The following is a 17,409-nucleotide window of genomic DNA, read 5'->3' as shown; positions in this document are numbered from 1 at the left end:
TGTTTAAGTATCTTTGCTCTCAACTTGCTTCACTGCTTCTTTTTCCTCAAAATGGTGTTACATCATGAAAATTTTATTTAATTAAGAGCTTGATGAGATTAGTTGCTAGGTAATTTCAGTTCTACTGAATAATATTTTTAATAATTGCTTCCCATCTTTTACTTGAAAATAATAGATGCCTTGTTGATCCAGAACAGGATTTGGTTGTCTTACTCTTCGTGCCCATTTCCGCTGCACTGCTATTCAAATAAACAACATCTATCTGATTGAATCTCAAATTCATCAAGGGGGTGGATCCCCCTGGCATTCAGGTTCCAGGAATCATGATGAATATATCGTTGGTTTATTGGCAAATAGCAATCAGAGCATACACTGGACAATAAAAAAGTGAATGCTTAACTATTTGTACAATTTTTTACCCTGATAATATAGGAGAGGGGTTAAGAACACGGGATTTATGGGTGGCTCAGTGGTTGAGTGTGTGCCCTCCACTCAGGTCCATACCAGGGTCCTGGGCTCGAGTCCCACATCGGGCTCCCTGCATGGAGTCTGCTTCTCCCTTTGCCTGTGTCTCCGCCTCTCTCACTATGTCTCTCATGAATAAATAAATAAATAAATAAATAAATAAATAAATAAATAAATACTTTAAAAAAAGAACACAGGGTTTAAGAGTCAATTTTGAATTTGAGCACAAGCTCCACACTTACTAGTTTTGTGAGCTCAAACAAATTGTAAAATTTCCACTGGCTTGAGTTTTCTCATCTGCAAAATCGTCCAATAAGAACACCTACTTCCCTAGGTTGTTGGGCAGATGATATTCAATAATGCATCTGAAACGCTCAGTACAGTGTAAGGATTCAATAACCGTAACCCATCATGGTATTTTCATGCATTGTAATTTTCTCATAACAACCCTCTGAGGTAAGCAAAGCTGCTGTCATTATGCTAATTAACTTAAATATTAGAAAACCAGACCTCCAAGTGGTTATTGATTTGCTAACAACCACCCAAGATGGTGAAATATTGATCCTCTCAGTAACAGGAGTCTAAATTACTCAAGCATTGTCTTCCCTTTATCCATTCTGCCATGTGGTGCTGTCTCCTCGAGGTTTCCCTAAACCCCTAAAGCCTTATAAGATAATGGGCATCCTCTGCCTTAGACTGTCAGACGGACAAACAGTATAAATTTTGGCAGATGCTTTAAAACCTCTATTGATATTACAGACATTTTCTGAGGAAATGATACCTTCTGAACTGCAAAATCATAAAGAATGCTTTGCTAATACTGAGGAAAAAAAATCCCTACTGGACAAGGGATTTCCAATTGGTGAGCCTGAAACCCCTCAGAGAAGTCCTCAGGGATGACACAACTGGTCAACAAACCTAAAGCCTAGCCAATTTTGTAAACCAAATGAATACAGTCTCATCCATGCATAAGTTTTGAAGTATATGTCTATCTTACTGTCATTTATAAAATATACATCATTTAGACAGTGCTCAATTTATTATATCATTTTGACATGCTGTATTTTCTCAATGGCTGCTAAATTTCACCTTCTATCATATGGGGGTCTGTGATTTATAAAAGAAAACAGATGTGCACACTCCTTAAGGTTAGAAACCAATGGTATTAGGGAGAGAGCTCTGCATTAAAGTTTAGCAACCTAGATTGAAGGACCAGCCCTACTAATTCTAAGCTTAAAGGACCATAAACTCAGGCAGTCAGTTAAAGGCAATAGTTAGCTACTGAGTGCCTTTAAATATTTATTTATTTATTTATTTATTTATTTATTTATTTATTTATTTGAGGGGGAGGGGCAGAGGGAGAGAATCTTCAAGTCTATTCCCCACTGAGTGCAAAGCCTGGTATGAGGCTTGATCCTGGGACCCTGAGATCATGACCTGAGTCCAAACCAAGGGTTGAATGCTTACCCAACTGAGCCACCCAGGCATCACAAATGAATGCCTTTAAAGAGTCTGAGCCCTGAGCTGGAAAAGGGTAGGTGAATAACAGTTCTTTGCTTTCTTCCCTGAGCCCCCTTTGTCTCACCTATAAAGTAAGGAGAACACAAGACTATTGTGAGGATCCAACGAGATACACAAGAAAACAAATATCCTGTGATGTTTATGAAAGTGCTTTGTAAACTCTCTGGAGTGTTATAAACATGGGGTGTTCAAGACAAGCTGCTGAAGACAGAAAAACTCTTCAACTCTCCCCAGTGGCTTTCCTATAACTGCTGGCCATCCACCCCAGGAACTTGCCAAATGCAAACAGCGTTCTCTTCTTTAATGTCAGATGATTTTCATACTTATAAAAATATTTTTCTATCTCTTTCCTCCTCTTCCCACTTTGCTTTATTCCATAAATTGTAACATTCTTTAATATCAGGATGGCACTATAATATCCGATTATATAGAGCATTAAATAAAGTACCAATAAAAGATTCAAAGCACAGAATAGCCTGGGGGCTCATAGCTTGCAGTCTGTAAGCCCAAATACACACAACATCCATCTGTCAGGGATATTTTAAACACTGCCGATGGTGTGGGTTACTGCTGAGGGGAATCTCACCCAAGCCTGCCTAACTCCAGGAGGTAGGAATGGAGGAGAGAAGACTCTCTCCTCTACTCATAGGCTGACGCCCCATGGCCACCTCGCATCGGGGAAAGAGTGGTTTATGGGAGTGGACTCATTACTCATGGACCTGAAACCTTCTCTGATTCAGTTCTTCCAGAAATAGAGCAAATCTCATGTATTTTTACCTCTCCTCTAATTCCATATTTTATGTACCAATTGGCAAATCTTGTCTTTATATTTATTTATTCTTGCCAACAGAAGACATTCCCTTAGAGTCTGCTATGTGCCATACAATTTACAAAGCACTACGGAAAAACACAAAACACAAAAATATGCATGATCCTTGCTTTGCAGGAGTTTAGAAAGAAGTAAACACAACATTTATTGCAAGGTAGTAGCAAGTGTTATTTTAGATTCTCCAACAAATGACACTTTAAGAGAGGCAGCTGAGGCTAGGAGAAATAAATTTCCCAGGATCGTACAGGTAGCATATTACCCACGGTCTGTTTCATTCTAAAGTTGGTGTTTTTTCCATTCAACTTCTTTACCTCCCTTGATCGGGAAGGCAGAGGACACATCACAAAGGAAAGTGAGTGCAGACATTAAGGGAAACCTACGAATGAATGAGTTCTACAAAACCCTACTGACTTGTTATGTACACGGGTGACAAAGTGTCTGAAGTCCCTGGAGCTGGGCTGGCCTTCACCGAGCGGATTCTAAAGCAGATCAGTGGTACAGCCTGAGGAACAGGACGGTGGACACCAGTCAGAAAACAACTGTGCTAGAACATTCTAGTAAGAATTAACACTATCATCCCAGGACACCATTTGTCCTCCCACATTCAGATGTCTCATCTCTGTGGCCCTCAGACTATGGAAATTTTGTAGATTGCTAAAATTTTCACAGATCTATCTTCCAGGCAAATCTAAAAGGGAGCAGGGTGCTGCTTTGCTCGATAGAGTATTGCCAATTCCATTACACTCAGCATTCATTAAATATCCCTTCTCATAGCTCTCTCTCATGCAAGGTAAATGGAAATCATTTTCCTCCTGACATTTGGTGTCGGTTCCAGTGACCTAAGTGGGTAAGAGCATTTACAGAGGAAAAGTGAATACGCTTGGCAACGTTTTTAAACATTTGTTTGGATTTTCTGTTTTTTAGGAGATGTACGACTAAAGGGTCAGACGGGGGTTCCTGCTGAACGCCGTGGCTCCTACCCATTCATTGACTTCCGCCTACTTAACAGTGAGTAATCAAGTGTACCTGGAAAGGAACAAACGTTTTCTTAAAAAAAAAAAAAAAAAAAAAAAAATCTCACTTCCTTCTGAACTTCAAAACCCTCGGAGGTCTGCCTTCCTTCCTCCAGGTCTCCCCTCCCAAATGGAACTTAACCCTTTGTCTTTAGATTTCCTCCCTAGTGAAGTGATTCTGGCACTGCCAGACTTCCAGCCTTTTAGTGAGAATCAAATGAGATCATGTAAGCTTTAAAAATGTAAGTCTTATGTTAACTAATTAGAATTTAAATAAAAATTGGGGGGGGGAATGAAGTTTAATAGAGTGGGGAAAAAATAAAATTAAAAAATTTAAGTCTTAAGAACTGTGAAGCCCTATACAAGGAAGCTTATTCCTTTCATTAACCAGCACCTTCTTTCCACCCTCATCCAAGATTAGACCAGATGAGATTCTATTTTATTGTTAAAATCCTACAGGGAAACCTATTCTATAGCTCTTGTCAGATTCTCACCTTCCTTATCTAACCGAGGTCCCTGAAAGGTGGTTCTCACGTCTCTGTGCTTGCTGCTTCATCCATTACAAATACCTCAGAAAGTCATTAATTTGTACCTTTCCCCTTCATATACTACTCCTTATTTGGAGTTTTGCTCAACCTCCAGTTCATAATTCTGTTAATCTCAAATTCCTTTGGAAACCCAAACCAGTGACCAGTCACCCTGCCTGCTTTCATGTCTTCTAACTATGGCAACCATCGGCACTTTGGACTTAAAGGGCCGATGGAGGGAAAAAGTGGATAAATTTCACAGTTTGCTCCAGATTTTCAGTGTTTGGTTCTCACATCGCTTCCCATCTATAAATTTCAAACTGCTGGCTTGCACTCACATAGCATTACTCTCCTTTGGAAGAAGCAAGTTCAGCAAAAGAACTAATTTGACTTACTTTGACCCCTAAAAATTACTAGGAGAAGTCAAAACTTGCTATCTTTAGATCCTCAAAAGCTCAGTAGGGACTGGAGATGCTTATACTCTCCCTCGCTCATTAAACTTCCATATCAATGTGCAATATCTATTTTCTCAGCGCTTTCTGGGACACAGAGACTTGGAGAAACCTTTCCATACTAGAGATAACCTCCTCAACCCAGCCCCAAACAATACATTCTAGGAGACACAGTTGATTTGCTAAACCAATGCAATATTGGCTATATTGGGGAGATATAGTGGGGAGCTCTGATGGTATCTGTTACCGTTCCTTATAACCTCCAATAGGCTGTTCCAACTACCCATGGAAGTTACTCCTTTGACAGTCACTAGACTGTACTGATTTCCAGTTCCCAGGCATATCGTTCCACCAAACAAGATGGGGATGAGCAAAGGGTCCGTTTTGTTCACTGTCTCACAGACACCAGGACTCTCTAATGGCTTCACCCACTAAGTGTGAGATGGGGAAAATAACCCAAAAAGCCTCTTTCAATATTAGATGAGATGTTATATCATCAAATATAAGGTTTCAAATATAAGGCATGAACAAATTAGGAATATAGGAGATACTTCTCTTTATAATTCCAAGGTTCCAATCTATATAATCTGTTTCTAAATTATCCTGGTTAATAAGCAAGATCAGCTAATAGCAGTCATCTTTGCAAGTGGGATTATGAAATATTTTACATCATAGTTTTCTGTAACGCTTGGATTTTGGGTTTTTTACAATTATTTGTTTTACTTTTGTAACATTTGCTTTACTTTCATAGCATTTTTTAAAAACGGGAAAAAATATTAAAAATTTAAAGAGAAAACCAATGCAGATAATGTTTCACTACTATATTATTCACTATTTAACAAATAACTTACAAGCAGGTGCCATTCTGTCACCCACCTTCTGTAGGTCCAGCAGAAACTTCCTGTACTCATGCCCAGCCTCCTTCTCCTGGCATGAGATGCTCTCTGCCCCTCCACCCCCATCTGTTGCTCATGACCCTCCACACATTAAGTGACAGTGTTAGACATGCATTCTGAATTTCCCCTTCTCCTCTGCTCAGCACACCACTCTAGATAACTCTAGATAGTGCCTTCACTCATGTCTCTTCATCAGTAAAACATGCTAAGGCAATATCAATTTACCTTCATTGTATTTTGCTTTATAGTGGACTCAATTTTTTCCTAGATGTATAAAACACATCCCCAGATAGACTATAAGATCCCAAAGAACTGACTTCTCAGTAACTTTTGTTAACTTACCAATTAGGTCAAAAGATCCCCTCAAAAAGATGATATTAAATAATTATAAATGTCAGTCAGCCTCCATATTTTGCTCAACAGCTCAGATAGGAGTGAAGGTCTCTGATATTTTTCCTTATTTGTGGTACTGTCCATTCCATTGTCAAATGCCTGGTATACCTGGTTAGTGGGTTTAAAACAGAATCAATAACATTACTGTGGTGACTCTCCAATTTTTCTAGATTAGGCTGCAATCACAGCAGCTTATCACCAGGTAGCACCAGGTGGGTGGCTATCTGTGTTCCATACAGTCACTTAAGATGTAATATTTATGTCATATCTTTCTATATAACCTATTTAATTCTCTTTAATGTCATTCGTGTTCTGTTGACGTTTGCCAGACTGAGTTGTTAGTGTGTGCTTTCTGCCTAAAAGGAAACATTTTAAATACAATTCTATAAAAATGTAAAAATAAACTCCAAAGGAACATTTTTGGGACTTCCTCCTAAAATTTTTATTTTTACCAACTGATTCCAATTCTACACAGTAAGTACCAGACTAGCTTAAAGTGAGTTTTTGTATCACTTACCTTAATTTTGAGTCACTTTTTTCCAAGTTTAGGCAGAGACTGAAGACTTTATTTTCCTCAAGTGCTTGCAGTTTTGCTCTCTCTGCCAGGAGGATGGGGCCATTTTTAAAAGACCATTTATAGGAAAAACCAAATCGCCAGAGCCTCTATCCTCTGTGTCTGCATCCCAGCAGCCTTTCTTCTATAATGCTTAATGAGACCTACATGGCTGCCACTCCCTGTCCAAAGTGTCACTGGAGGTTTACCTTCTACCACCCACTTCAACATATGTCTTGAATGGCTGAAACATGCGTAACAGAAATGTGCATTAAATGGTAAGGCCCACTGCATTTCTCCACTGGCTTCACCAGGTACTGCCCCAACCTGCTATAGTGGAACAAGATGTCAGAATTAACATCTAAAATAACTTTTCTTCTTTCAAAACAAAGTTTCTAGACATTGAAATAGATAACCAGAATGAGATTGTGCCGGTCACAATCATTGCAGTAAATCTATGCTCCCACCCATGCCTGTCTCATAAATAAGATTTTATTGGAACCCAGCCATGTCCTTCATTTATATTTCAACTATAGCTACTTTCCAGCCGAGACCATACGGCCCACAAAGCCAAAAATATTTACTGTATGGCCCTTTACAGAAAAAAGTGACTATTCCTTAAGTTGGATTTTTAAACAAGATTAAAAGGGTATATGATGACATCTCCATAGGTACATTCAGCCTGGTCTATTTTCTTTCGTTAGGGTCATTTTTTTCTTTTCAATCCCCTCCCCTCCCCCAGTGCTATCACTTCACTTTCATGAGTGGACTCACATTGACTCAATTTACATGAGATAGAAGTATAAACAGCAAGGAAACTTTCTTGAGGATCCAGATATTAAATTCCACAGTTACAACTTCTAATTGCACAAACATCGTTCTGGGGGCAGTCTTCCTTTCTCCCTATTTCTTGAAGACATTGTACTACTATGCCTACATACTTGTCTACATATAAGGTGACGATATATACCTAGTTTGCTTGGCATAGTCAAATCTGCACCTGTTGTCTAGGCAAACTTATTAATATAGTTTCTCACTCCCTCAGTATTCTGGTTTAGACAATAATTACAAGGCCAGTGGATTTTTATAGGTTTTCCTACCAAAAAAGTTTCCTTCAAGAGAACACCTCTTAAATGTCACTTTCAGTCCAAGAATGAAGATCAGAAAATCATCCTCACAAGAGGCGTATTCAGATCCATACATCTCTCTATTGAGAAATACGTAAGACAAAGTTACCTGTTGACAGCCAGTTTATATTTTATACAATTTAGAGGCATTTGTACGAATTTTGAGAAGTTTTCTGGATAATAGCAGAAAAATGTGGCTTCAGCATCATTGTGGGGGACTCAGGAATCACAGACCTTTAAAGAAGAGGATTATCTTTACGCCTAAGCATGGAGGGGCAGAACAGAGTGAGAGCAGAGTGACAATTTATTTTTATTCTACATGAGGTACAAAAACAGAGACCTGGAAGAGGGCAGGAGGAATGGGAATGTAATGACTCCATTATCCCAATGCCAGCGGCCTGGAGATTTGTGTCATTCACCACCTCTGTTTGGAGGGAAGCAAGAGAAGAGAAAATGGGGAGACAGTGTTCTGAGAAATGTTGGCCACAGAGGCGAAAATGTCGCAGAAGCAATCACAATTTTCTGCAGAACAGGTGGCTACAGCGCCCCTTGCACATTCCGCCTCCTGGTTTAATATAATCAGTAGGCTGAGTAGATAATGACTAGGTGGAGATGTTCCCATGGCAACCATTTCAGAGCAACACAATGTGATTTCCACACTCGCTCTGCAAAGGAAGTGACATACAAAGCAAACATTCCCAGTGACTGTGGAGCTTGAAGGAACGAGGCAGCTTCGGCTGGAAGGTTTAGGGCAGCATGTTTCAGCTGCCACAGAGAGCCTGGAGCTCCAGACCAGCTCCGGGGCTTTGCAGTAGTAGGTTAATTGGCTATTTGGCTTTTCCTGCTGGTTAATTTGCTAATCTTGATCTTTAAAGTTCTATTCCTCCAGATATGCCTCTCCAGGCAGGGCCATTTTAACTGCACAAGTGTGAGGTAATTTTAGCAGAGCTACAAAAAAGATTTTCCTTTGCTCATTATTTTTGAAATTGAACTAATAAATACTGTATATTTGTATCTGACATATAAATATATATGTATAATATATACATATATTAAATTATATATTATGTTTATTCTATATATTTACAACATAAATATAAAATAATACATAAATATAACATAAAAATATATATTATGATTTTTTTGTACAAGGAGAAATGACCAGAGACTCAAATGCTTTTTTAAAAGCTGCCGTCTAAAAAATAAATAATAATAATAATAAATAAATAAATAAATAAAAGCTGCCGTCTAGGGGATCCCTGGTGCCTGCTTTTGGCCCAGGGCGCCATCCTGGAGTCCCAGGATCGAGTCCCGCATCGGGCTCTCGGCATGGAGCCTGTTTCTCCCTCCTCCCGTGTCTCTGCCTCTGTGTGTGTGTGTGTGTGTGTCTATCATAAATAATAAATAAGTAAATAAATCTTTAAAAAATAAAAATAAATAAAAGCTGCCATCTAAAACATTACACCCTGCAGAAATACAAAATATGTTCATAGAAAAACTGTCAATCAAAAGGCACCCAGCATGTAACAAACCATCTGGTACTAAGTGATGCCCCCCCTCTTAAAGAGGAACAATTTGCTTACAAAGTCAGTTTTCTAAGAAAGAATTCCTGGCAGATGGTGACAGCCTGTCAGTCATCTTCTTAAAGGTAATTCTTAATGTTACCAATGAGAAACATACAAAATGTAAAGAACCTAAACTAAAATGTTACAGGGTGAGATATTGTTTAAAGGGTACAAGCCTGTAACTAGTAGATAGATAAGTCTTGGAAATCCAATGCACAGCACAGTGATTATAGTCAACAGTACTGTATTATAAACTTCAAAGTTGTTAAGAGACGACATCTTAATTACTCTTACCGCAGTAATTAAATGATGATTATATGACCTAATAGAGGTGTTAGCTAACACTGTGGTAATCATACTGCAGTATATAAATGTATCAAATCAAACACCTTATACATTCAAGCTTACACATGTTACATGTCAATTATATCTCAATTAAAAAGTAGAAAGAGAGAGAAAATAAAACAGCCTTTAAAAAATGTTACGAGATGGTCTGAAAGAAGTCATGTTCAGAAGATGATATCCAATTCTCCCCAAAATTCAGGCCCTCAGCCCTGTGCCTTGCAAACAAAGAAGGGAGGTGACAGCTGAGACAAGCTCAAACTTCTTGTGAGTGCCAGGGTAACCCTCCACAATGTCAAAGTTCAATATTGATCTTCCCCTAGAAGAAAGACAAGACACTGACTGAGGTCATGGTTCCTTTCTGACTCACCTGGATCATGCTCCATGATGTGTACCCACCCACGGGTTTCTGGCTACAAGCTCCCCAGTACTTCACACGCAGAAGTGCCAAACCAGTAGGATGGTTAGCCAGTGAAATGCCATTGCATTGCAGAAGACACAGTTGATGTTGTCCTCACTGTTTTACTCGTTCCCTGTCACGATTCATCAGTGACCATCAGTGGAGCACCTCCCGGGGTAGGCAGTGAGCCAGGTGCTAGAGATGCAAAGATAATGAGACATAGCCACTGTCTTTGAGGAATTTATAGAGACATAAGCCTATACATTTTTGATGTGGTCTGATGCATTTAATAATACATGCGTGTACAATTAAAGTATACATAATATGATAAGCATGTTTGTGTATTCAGGATTCAGAGGAGAGCATGATTACCTTCGGGGAAGTTGGGGAAGGGAGCCATTAACTCAGCCTTGGGAGAATAGAGAAGGTGTTCTGGAGGAACTAAAACATGAACAGTAATGTTGCAACAGTGAAGTGAAGGAGGGCTGTACACCAAGGCCAACCATTTTAAAGCCGTTCTAAGATGTGCTTCAAGACCTAAGGAACCAGAAAAGAGTCATCAACAACTGTACTCAACCAGATATAAATTTTATTGGGAGATGGGGTATTCAAGTAGAAGCCAAAGAAGCCAGGATAGATCATTCAATATACCTGACTTTCTGGGGAAACCATAATCAAAGAGAAACAGCTTTCACCTTCTAAAGCTAAAACTGAAGACAGCCATTGCCTTTTGTTAACCTGGCTGACATCATTTAATGGATTTATTGTTTTTTATATGAGTGATGAAAATAAAAATTGAAATAGGGAGCCCAGTATTTCCTCTAGGTTGTCATTCACTCATTCAACAAATAGAACATCTACTCTATGCCAAGCAGGCCACGAGGCCAGGGTGGCCTGAGCCACATCAGTAACCACGGGACTGGGACAGCTCCTCTCTCAGACAGCCATGGGACTGGAGTCTGCCAAAGACACCAAACACAATATTGGAACAATTTCCTTTGAGTCAACAAGAACTGTAGATAGTAGGGTGGCACTTACTACATTCTACACCTGGGCTGAGGATTCTGAACACTCAAAAGGAAACCCTCAGATATTATTTTACCCTTAAAGACCTAACAATCTCATTATACAGGCAAGACAAACATACATTAAAAACAAAGACTATACAGAAGCATAAATTATCTAGTTCTAAAAGAATTGACTAAGACAATAAGTCAGACAAAAGAAGGCAGAGATGACTGAAGTGCTCTGAGCAGGAAAAGAGGGCTTTATGGTCTTGTGCTGAACTCTGAGAGATAAGATAGAGCGGTGTCTAGTTAAGCAATTGCCTAAAAGTAAGACCAAGCTGACATATGGGAGACATTAAGTCATTAAGTAGGAGAAGGTCCAGAAAGTAGTAAAGTATGTTGACTAGAGAGAAAACGAAAGGCTTAGAATGCCAAGATAAAGAATTTGAACTTGACTCATTAAGCAAAGAGGGTCACTAGAGAATTTTGAGAAAAACATAGACAGCATAAAATAGTGTTTAAGAAAATTAATTAACACTCATATATAGGTGGGTCAGACTCAGGAAATCAAGAGAAACATGACCAGGCAGCAGACTATGATGGAAGTATAAATAAGGTATAAATCCAGAGATGATGTGGAGAAGAGGATAAAACCTGATGATATTGAATGCTGGGAAATCCCAGGGTTGGTCTGGCCACCTGAAGAGGAGACCAGCCATGAACAAAGTTGGAGGGTGAGTTGGGGAAAGACAGTGAGCTCAGGGACAGTTGTTTGTAAGAATGAAATAGAAATGTCCGAGAGAGCTTCAAATAAAGGACTGCAGTGCAAGTCAGAAAGGCCTGTTTTGGAAGTTCCACTTGGGAATCACAATCATCCATGAGCCATATGGCCAGAACAGGGATCCACAACTTCATTCAAGAGCCCCTATAATTGTAGTGTATAATAAGTTTGATTTAGCGAAGTGTAGGACTACTGATAATAAAACCCACAAAGAATTCTGTCTCACCAGCAATTTCTTTACCTCTGTGAGAAACTCTTTAGACACCACAATTCAGACACCACCCTACCTCACATCATGGACTCGGGTTTCGTACGGACGTGGTTGCTTGTGTCAGAGCACAGTGGGTTTGCTAACTCGCTTGAGTGTTAGCACAGAGCAATGACAATTTTTCTACCACAGCACTTCCATGAGTAAAACCCTGACCCCTTCAGAATATTTCTGGTATAGTGGCTTCTCCGGATTTCTGGAGAGAGTCAAATATAGAGGGAAGCAGGAGAAAATTAAGTTCCTTTTGACTGAAGTCACTGAGCTAGAATGAGTTGTTCGTTAAATAAAATTAAATTCAACCTCCTACCCAGAAGGAAGCATGGCCTATCTCTTGTGACTTCATTAATAAACAAAACGAAGGGTTATGTCCTATCATTGCCACTCCACCTTCAAAGTCTGGGAAGATTTAAATGACTTACCATGGTCCATATTTAACTATACACAGGAAAAAATAGAAAGTGTTCCACGCTTAGAATCTTTGGTGTGTTTCCAAACTGAGATCTCAGGGTTAACACACAAGATCAAGAAGATGGTTTTCTTCCTTAACTAGCAAACTAAATTGCCTTGAGGCACCTGGGTGGTTTATTACTCATAAGTAAATCTAAGAGTGGAGGACAGTAGAACTGGTGGCAGCAATTACTGAGGAAAGTCCCCACGGGGAACTGGCCGGTACTATGACACCTAACAACAGCCACCTCAACAGGTTTAAGGTGGGAAGTGCTCAATGCCAGGTACAGGATGCAGGAGGCCAGGTGGAAATATCCCCCAGGCGAGGCATCCCAGGGCTATATAGATCCTCTGAAGGCCTAGAAGCTAAGAGGGCTGCTGTGAACACCTGAACGAGCAGAGGTCCTTCCCACCTAACCACAGGCTGCTTCTCGGCCTGGGACCCCATGGTTGCCCCGCCCAGAGCCCCACGCACACTGCACTCCCACTGCTATGCACAAGCTCTAAACCATGGTCAACAGAGGAAGCTGGCAGAAAGACAGACAGCTTTGAAGTTGGACCTGGGTTTGAATCCTACTTCGTTTGTGAGTGTGGAAAAAGTGCACAATTACTGTCCGCACATATGGAAGGAGATTGTAACACCAGGCTCCCTAGGTTGAGGTGAGAAGTAGATGAGATTAGTGTGTCCAGCAGCCTATCTTGCTCATAATAGGTCCTTAGCAGATGTAGTTGAACTTTGGATGTACCTTCTTCCTCTACTGAGTACACCTCTCCCCAGCCACCTCTTCTCCTAAGAAGTTTCTATTCATCACTCAAGCCCTCTCCCAGCATTATGACCTCTGTGATGCCTCCTTCAAACCTCTCAGTAGACCAATTACTCTTTCCCTCCTCTGAACTCCCACATCTCTGCAAAAGCATCCATCACACTGTAACTGGAAACTTTTTGAACCTGAATCTCTGGAGAGTATTTTGCAAAACCTGATGCAGCCAGCCTGGCTCTGGACCTTCCATGAGTCTTAGGGGACCACTGATATAGGTGAATTATGCCACACACATATTATATCATATAATAATAATAATGATAATGATAATAATAGCTAATATGTGTGGAGCTCTTAGGTTCTAGACATTGCTTTACATGCTTTGCCCAAGACTGATGCATCTAATCCCACAAGATCCCTAGGAAGTAAGCGCTGTTATTTCAGATGAGGAAGTAAGGCCCAAAGAAAAGAAATAACTCACCCAAGAAATAATTTTTAAGTCCGAGTTCAAAGCCCAAAAATCCAAAACCAGAGCACAAGCTCCTAACCATAAGGTACTATAATTCCTTTTTAAAGATGAATGTTCATGTTCAAAGGCAATACATGTATGCAATATGTTCCTTTTCTATGACTTTTATGTAATTACTCATATTAAATATTTTTCTCACATTATAGTAGTTATTTTCTTTTTATAGTACATTTAGACTCTTTCTTTGGTATAAAGATGCCTCAATATCTTTGAACAAATATTTCTATAACTTAAAGAGAAAATGTATACTCAACACATCAGACCTTAGATTTTGCAACTTTTTGAATATATATATTCCTTCTGTTCTGGTGGAAGGTGCCAAATGACAAATTGCTCAGTTCACTATCTGACCTTGTATTCTTTGATAAGAAGAAGAGTGTGGTGGTGACAACAGAGGACACTTGTACACCCTCCCTTAAGAAGACGGAAATGGAATTGCTATTGGGACGAAGTCAGATTGGAGGCTGTCACTGGTTGCTTTAATTTTTCTCAAGGGGAAGTTGGTTATTTCCTGTCACATACTGTGCATCACCGAAAGAAAGCTTCTTAAAATGTTTATAATATATTAAGTAAAAAGAAACAGGAATCTCAAAGATCTCAGTTATGTTTTTTTAAAATACATAAAAATCTTAATAGGTGTTGTTTTGAGATGATTATTATTTCTTTCACCCTGCTATTCTATTTTTTTCTACCAAAAAATGTATCCCTCTTATAGTCAGAACAAAGGGGATTTTATTCAAAAGAAAAAGCAATGTCAATCTGAAATGGGATCTTTATTTTTTTTCTAACTAAGATAATATCAAGATGCAGAAAATTAAGCTGCAGCGATGGGCCAAAATCTTTATTTACAAGGCCACCTTGGAAAAAATTATTGGAAATTGTGAAGCTACGTACTTATAAAAGCTATGTATGATACTCACAGTGATGGTTTGTCATTTAAAGGTGAAATTTAGTCCAAAAAGCATGAAATCAAAGTTCTAATCCATGTTTAAAGAGCACCTTACATTTAACAAAACTTTTAAGAGGGCAGTCAAGTGATCTTTTAACACAGTTTCTCAGTTTTACAAGCAAAAAAACTAACTAATTAAATAAATAAATAAATAAATAAATAAATAAATAAATAAGAAAACAGAGATGCCAAGTGACTTACTGCTAAGTAATGAAAGAGTTAAGATCTAAGGATTCAGGTCTTTCGACATTCCGTTTTTCCACTCAACCATAGGCCTTCCTTATTTAAACTTTACCTTAAATATGTAAAATTGATTTTACCACTTGCAATGAAAGAAAGAATCAGCCAAGGACTTCCCCTGGTGGTGGTGGGCATTGGTTCCAGAACAGTTGCCTGGATCTGGATTCTGGCAGCAGGGACTGTCCTGACCTCTCTGTCCTCCATACCTCTCAGGGCCATCATGAAAGGCACTAAGTAGAGTGTGTATAAAGTGCTAGCACAGCACCTATCACGGTGTAAATTCTCCATAAATGTGGACTGTTATTATCACTGGCATCTCTCTATTTCCATTTCTCTATGGCCATATGTAGAAGTACTTAGGAGATTATGTAATACATAACAGTACAGGCACTTGACTCATGTTGAAGAAGAGAATGATTTATTCCCTTTTCAGTTTACCATTCTTTCAGTGACTCATCCTTTCAACAAATCTTTATTGAGCTCCCTCTACAATGCCAGATGCATCTCTTTCCCAAGTATGGTTGTAAATACAGTGGTAGAGAGAATATGGGGCAGGGGAGTCTTGCTGGTCTTGTTTTTTTTGCAAAACATTTAAGCATGCTGAAATTATGGTGAGAAAGATCCAGTTGAGAAAGAACAACCAGCCCTATGGGACAGGGAAGTCACAACTGAGAGTATAGTGTCCTGAAAGGTGAGAGGGAGACTGGTCTTTCAAAAGGAGGCAGATTTTCTAATAGAACAGGTAAAAAGAAGGAAAGAATGGCTTTGTGGTGGGAAGTTTTATAGGTTTTGTAGCAGAAAAGTAAGGAATTTCCTACCTAATGCCTTCTAGTTTCTCCCTGAAGTAGGACGCAAGGTGGGGGGATCATGGAGGCAGGGCAATGGAGGACCCTTTGAGTTTGAGGGTCGTGTATCTGTTGCCCAGAGAGCTAGTTCTGTGCTCCACCTGGCCTCCAGCCCTCAGCAACAGAGCTCCCACAGCTGTGGTACCACTAAAAGACAAATTCCTGCAACAACATGGTGGCCTGGCCCCACCTTTGTTGGCTAAGTGCATGTCCCATTACTTTCCCTTATTCTCACCATGTGAGCCATTATAGAAGCCCATCGCTATTTCTGCCCTACCCCACACTCACATCTCCCTGACATACAAAGCAGCAAAGAAAAAAGAGAGAGAGAGAGAGAGAGAGAGAGAGAGAAACCTCATGACAGAGACTCCTCTCTCACCTGTGCTTATTTGTGCCCTTGGGTAATATAATCTATAAGGAATGTGTAGCCATGAAAATAAGTTTTACCTCCATATCCCCGTGCCTCTGTCACACACACCTACCCCACTACCATCCAGAGGTGATGCATTGCATGAAGACAGCTGTGGCTGTTGCCATTTTTGTTCTAGACAGAGGCTGGGCAGTGTTCTCTCCTTGCTCTTCTTTCCCCATTGGCTCTGGTTCCCATTAGCAATGGAAAGACTTTTAGCACCATTTTTCCCAAGTTGCCAAGAAATGAGTCAAGTAGAATGTACTTACCTTAGGTTAGATTATCAGCCCTTTATTCCCCTTCCCTCTCTCACTATTTGTTGACAATCCTTGCCATGTGAAGAAGGAAAATCCTCCATCTCTTTTCTTATTCTTTTCTCATTCTTTCATTTTTGTGCCTTACCACATTAGCTCTATTTTCTATTTTGGAGACAATTCTGGTAAAGACCAGAGAGCCAAAAATCTCCTTGGAAGACCTAGATTTATTCCAGGTCTTATTCTTTTTTTGAAAAGAAGAAAAAATGAATTAGATCAAACAATATTTATTGAGCAACTACTGTATGCTAGACTATGAGTTATAAGAGATGCAGGATGGGGGAAAAACATTTTAGGAAATGCTGGCACACAACTCATAAACACCAGATACACTGACAGGTGCCAAGGAAGTTCCAATGAAAAGATCACTGGAAGTATGCCCAGGTGGCTCAGACAGTTAAGTGTCTGCCTTCAGCTCAAGTCATGATCCCAGGGTCCTGAGATGGAGCCCCACACCTGGCTCCTTATTCAGCCTCCTTCTCCCTCTGCCTGCTGCTTCCCCTGCTTGTGCTCTCACCCTCTCTCTGACAAATAAATAAATAAATAAAATCTTAAAAAAAAAGAAAAAGACAAAAGATTACTGGACATTCTAGGGAAGGACTTCATGGAATGATTAGCATTGGCACTTGGACAATGATTGAATTTTTTTTAAGTGCGATTTTTTTAAGTGCATGCAAATTAAGATCGGGGGTGAAAAAATGTTGGGTACATTCAAAGAGTAAGTGCCTTCAGGTCCTAGAATGAACATAATGATTAAGGGAGGGAGTTGCAGTTTT

At 39.6% G+C, this 17,409-nt stretch overlaps 1 protein-coding gene across 3 annotated transcripts in view; it reads left to right on the top strand.

Moving 5' to 3' along the window:
- PDE7B (phosphodiesterase 7B) overlaps positions 1–17,409 on the top strand; it is a 306,678-nt gene that overhangs the window by 227,000 nt on the left and 62,269 nt on the right. For all 3 annotated transcript variants that reach the window (XM_025997876.2, XM_025997877.2, XM_025997875.2), the window contains one exon: positions 3,740–3,823. In XM_025997876.2, coding sequence (XP_025853661.1) covers positions 3,740–3,823 — 84 coding nt within the window. The remainder of the gene's footprint in view (positions 1–3,739; positions 3,824–17,409) is intronic.

The sequence above is a fragment of the Vulpes vulpes genome, chromosome 1, assembly GCF_048418805.1.
Source record: "Vulpes vulpes isolate BD-2025 chromosome 1, VulVul3, whole genome shotgun sequence".
In the NCBI taxonomy this organism is placed as follows: Eukaryota; Metazoa; Chordata; class Mammalia; order Carnivora; family Canidae; genus Vulpes; species Vulpes vulpes.
The sequence above is the reverse complement of the archived record's forward strand: the minus strand, read 5'-3'. Positions and strand labels throughout refer to the sequence as shown.